The 3,806-nt window shown below is 60.3% G+C and overlaps 1 protein-coding gene across 1 annotated transcript in view; it reads right to left on the reverse strand.

Annotated features, from left to right (window-relative positions):
- The window catches only part of Setd1b (SET domain containing 1B), a 21,696-nt gene that overhangs the window by 15,985 nt on the left and 1,905 nt on the right, over positions 1–3,806 (reverse strand). The window contains exons 2-4 of the mRNA XM_013023075.1: positions 3,194–3,464; positions 1,174–1,286; positions 10–381 (exon numbers count right to left, since the gene is read on the reverse strand). Coding sequence (XP_012878529.1) covers positions 10–381; positions 1,174–1,286; positions 3,194–3,464 — 756 coding nt within the window. The remainder of the gene's footprint in view (positions 1–9; positions 382–1,173; positions 1,287–3,193; positions 3,465–3,806) is intronic.

Below are 3,806 nucleotides of genomic sequence, written 5' to 3' on the forward strand. Positions count from 1 at the left end.
CAGGTCGGCCGACGCGCCCCGGAACGCGGCCCCGGCCGAGGAGTTGTGGACGTAGTGGTGCTCGTGGCGGCGGTTGTAGGCGTCCGTGAACTTGCTGTCGTGGCGCCGGGCCTTGAAGGGGGCCGCGGGGTCCGGGCCGAAGAGGTAGGAGGGCGTGGGCTGGCGGCTGGAGTAGCTCGAGTCCTGCGAGAAGGGCGTGCCCAGGCGCGGCGTGAGCGGCGTGCCCGGCCCGTACGAGTTGGGCGTGTCCAGCCGGCAGCTGGAGTAGGCCGTGTCCTGCGAGAAGGGCGTCCCGCCGCTGTTGGGGGTGACCGAGGACGAGCCCGAGCCGCAGCCCGCAGACAGGGTGCCATCTTTGAGGCGCTTCAGGGCATCTGACAGCTGGAGAGAGGCAGGTGAGAGGTGAGAGGTGAGATGGCCGGGCTGGGGACAGGGCCCGGTGCACACGATGGGATGGGGTATTTGCCCTTCTCCCTCCGACAGCTAGGGAGCTCAGAGCTACCAGGAAAGGAAGTGGGATGCCAAAAAAGGCCTTAATTTTTCTTAGGAAACCGGGAGGGCTTTCCCTGATCCTGGAGGCAGGGGAGCAGGACATCCAACGCTAGGCCTCCCACCTTCCAGACCAGAGAGATGACCAAGAACCAAGCTGAAGGAAGTAGCAAGTGGCTCTGCTCTGTCTAGCCTCACACACCTCTCTCGGGGTCTAAATCAGGCAGTGGGAGGTAGGCCTAATGAAGAATCTAACCAGAGGCAGGGAGAGAAGAATTTGACCAGAGGTGGAGAGACTCCTCTCTGAGAGTGCGCAGCCAGAGCAGAGGGGCAGCTGGCCGAGCCTCCCCTGGGTAGGGCTGGCTGGGAGAAGGCCTGCCATGCTCTGAAAGGGGGGCTGAACTCTGCCTTCTGGGGGTGGGGTGACCTGGGCACCACGCTGGGCACAGCCATGTGTTGGCATTGCTGTGGATGGCCAGGTTGCCCCAGCCCACATGGAGGAGAGCTGGGGAAGGGTGGTGTGAGTAGGGAGGCACAGCCTGGGAAGCAGGGCGTTCAGAGCTCTGTGAAAGCGGCTCGTCGCCTTCCTCGGGCCTTCATCTCCAGAGCTAGAGAAGGGAAAGGCAGGGCCTGGGTGGGGGTCTGATCAGGGGAGGTAAGGGGGGGCTGCTGTCGAGAACACACCTGCAGGGCCTCATTCACGATTGGAGAGACGGCATCCAGCTCCCCCACAGGAAGGGTCTGGGGGGTGTACCGGCCGGTGACCAGCAGTTCATAGAAGCGCATGCGAGTTTCACCTGTGACAACCAGAGGTGGGGTGGGGGGCACGCTGAGGTAGGTTCCAGCATGGACAGCCCCCAAGGGCTCCAGTGGGCCCCAAACCCCTAGGCCTGGGGAAGCAGTGTGACCTTTGGCCCAAGTCCCCCCCCCCCACAAAGAAGCTGCAAAATTCATGCTGAGATTCAGAACTAAGGGCTTCCTGGTGCTGGGGCTCCCCCAAACCCAAACCCTTCCAATCACCTGGGCCACCATACCCCAGAAAAGAACCCCCTCCCTGATTCTTTCACCTTCCCACTGAACACAGGACACAGGGTGACAAGGATGGGGGACTCCATAACCCAGAGGTGACAGTGGGTTAACTCCGCTGACCCAGGTGGCCAGCAGTTTGCACACAACACTAGTGGCGCACAACCATGAGTTCCACAGAGCATTCTGCCCACTAAGGGCTCACGAGGGCCCCCACTCCGCCAGGGGACTGCCTGGAGCCACACACCACCCGAGCCCAGGCCCCCTCGGAGCCTAGGGGAGGGGGAGGTCTTTACCTCAGGGCCTACATTATCGATATTTATAGAGCCTGGGCAGCTGCTCACATATGCAAAAGAGACACATTCCTGGAGCAGAACTTTACACTTAGCTGGTCTCTTTCTCGAATACAAACTTAGGTGGCAGTCTCCCAAGGGCCTTTTTTTTTGGTCAGAAATGACATAGTGATAAGAACCTGCTCCTCCTAAAGATGTGGGCAGGGGAGGGGAGAGGAGGGGAGTTTGGCCTTGGGAGAAAAAACCAGAGTGAAGCAGGGCTAGGTGGATTTAAAACTCCCTGCTTCCCTCCCCCAGAGACCAAGGAACCAGGGAGACAGGGGTGGGGGGGGCTGAGGGTTGGACAGAAACCCTAAGCTTGGGCCCCAGCTCAGTGATTAGCACTGGCATCACCCAGAGCCAGCCAGAACCAGAGTAGCCTGTCACAGCACCCAGCAGCCTTGAGAGATGGTCAAACATATTAGTTATTAAAAGCAAAACAAAATAGAAGTGTAGCTTTCTCTCTCTAGGTTCTGGTGTGCTCAGGCGCCCTCAAACTCTGGGAGTTGTTCCTAAACCCTAGCAGGGCGGGGTTCCCAGTGGGGACTTCTTTCAAACTGGGGGGCGCTGCTCCGGGAGGCCACAGGCAAACTTTGGGAGGACCTCTCCGGAGGGAGTCCTGCCAGCCCTCAGGCCAGGTACTGGGGGAGCCCTCGGCAGACCCAGAGGGTGGGTGGCTGTCCAGCAGGGCTCCCAGGGAAGGGGGAGGACAAGGAGTAGGGGCGGTGCCGCGGTCTCTTTAAGAGAGGAGGGAAGATGCGGAGTCAACCCTCCAGCACCCGGTGCGCCCGCCCCGCCCCCTCGGTGCTGGCCTGAACCTTATCAATGAAACCACCCTCCAGCCCAGATTGGCTCAGGCAAATGGCTGGCATGGCCCCCCCCCAAACACACCCAGACCCTTCAAGGACTTCATGGAATTTCTCTTATTTCAAAGACAGCCTCAGCAGTTCTCCCTCCAACCCCCTCCAGCCCCCAAGAAATAAACACAACTCTGCCTCCTCCCTTAACAAGCAAAAACAAAACACTGGAGACTGTTAAAGCCCAGGGCCCCACAGGGGTGCGGGCGGTGGGGGGCCTCTGGGCGGTCCCTAAGGGTGCAGTGGCCAAGGACAGGCCCCTTTGGTAAATTATAGCCTGTCTCCTAGCAACAGACAACACGTTTAGCTCCATGTGGCTCTACCCTCAGGAGGGGGCAAAAGACTAAATAAGATGAGTGTGGGGGAATCCCAGGGAAGGGCAAGGGGTTCTCCCAACCCACAGGGGATCCCTGGGAGGAAAGGGGGGCACGGTGATGGGCGGCCTGGCCCGTCCTCCCCCCCAGGCCTCCGAGGGCGGCCTCCACTCACCCTTGGTGTCCAGCTCCACGTGGATGGTGTTGCCCATGACAGAAGTGCTGTGCAAGTGCTGGACGGCCTCCTTGGCCCCCCGGACAGTGGCAAAGACCACCTTGGCGATGCCCAGGTGCTTCTTGGTCTTGGGGTTGTACAGAATTTCCACCTCCTCCACCTCCCCATACTTCTTGCACATGTCCCGCAGGAAGTTTTCCCGGATGTTGTCATTCAGCTTGGCAAATGTCACCTGCTTGGGAGGCACTGGGCCCACGTAGAACTCATCGATCTGGCAGGGGCCGCGGGGAAGGGAGGTTGGAAGGCAGTGAAACCCAAGGGGAAAACACGCGCATCCCACACTCGTTCGGCCATTAGAAACAATGAAGGGTAGAGGGGAAAAAACAACATTTGAGTGTTTGGGTGGTAAAAACACAAGCAGGCGGGCCCGGGAAGCGGAGGATTAAATCGTTTGGAACGTGGAAGTCTTTGGGGTTCGGAAGGGGAGAAAAAGAAACAGTTTCTCCTTCCCTGACCCCCCCTCATTCCGGCCGCTGGCCCTGGCCGGGGACCAGGGGGGACTTCCCGGCCTGGGGGTGCCCCCCCAGCCGCGGGCCGGGGAGGGGGCGGGGCC

This window comes from Dipodomys ordii, unplaced genomic scaffold (genome assembly GCF_000151885.1).
Source record: "Dipodomys ordii isolate 6190 unplaced genomic scaffold, Dord_2.0 Scaffold66, whole genome shotgun sequence".
NCBI lineage: Eukaryota > Metazoa > Chordata > Mammalia > Rodentia > Heteromyidae > Dipodomys > Dipodomys ordii.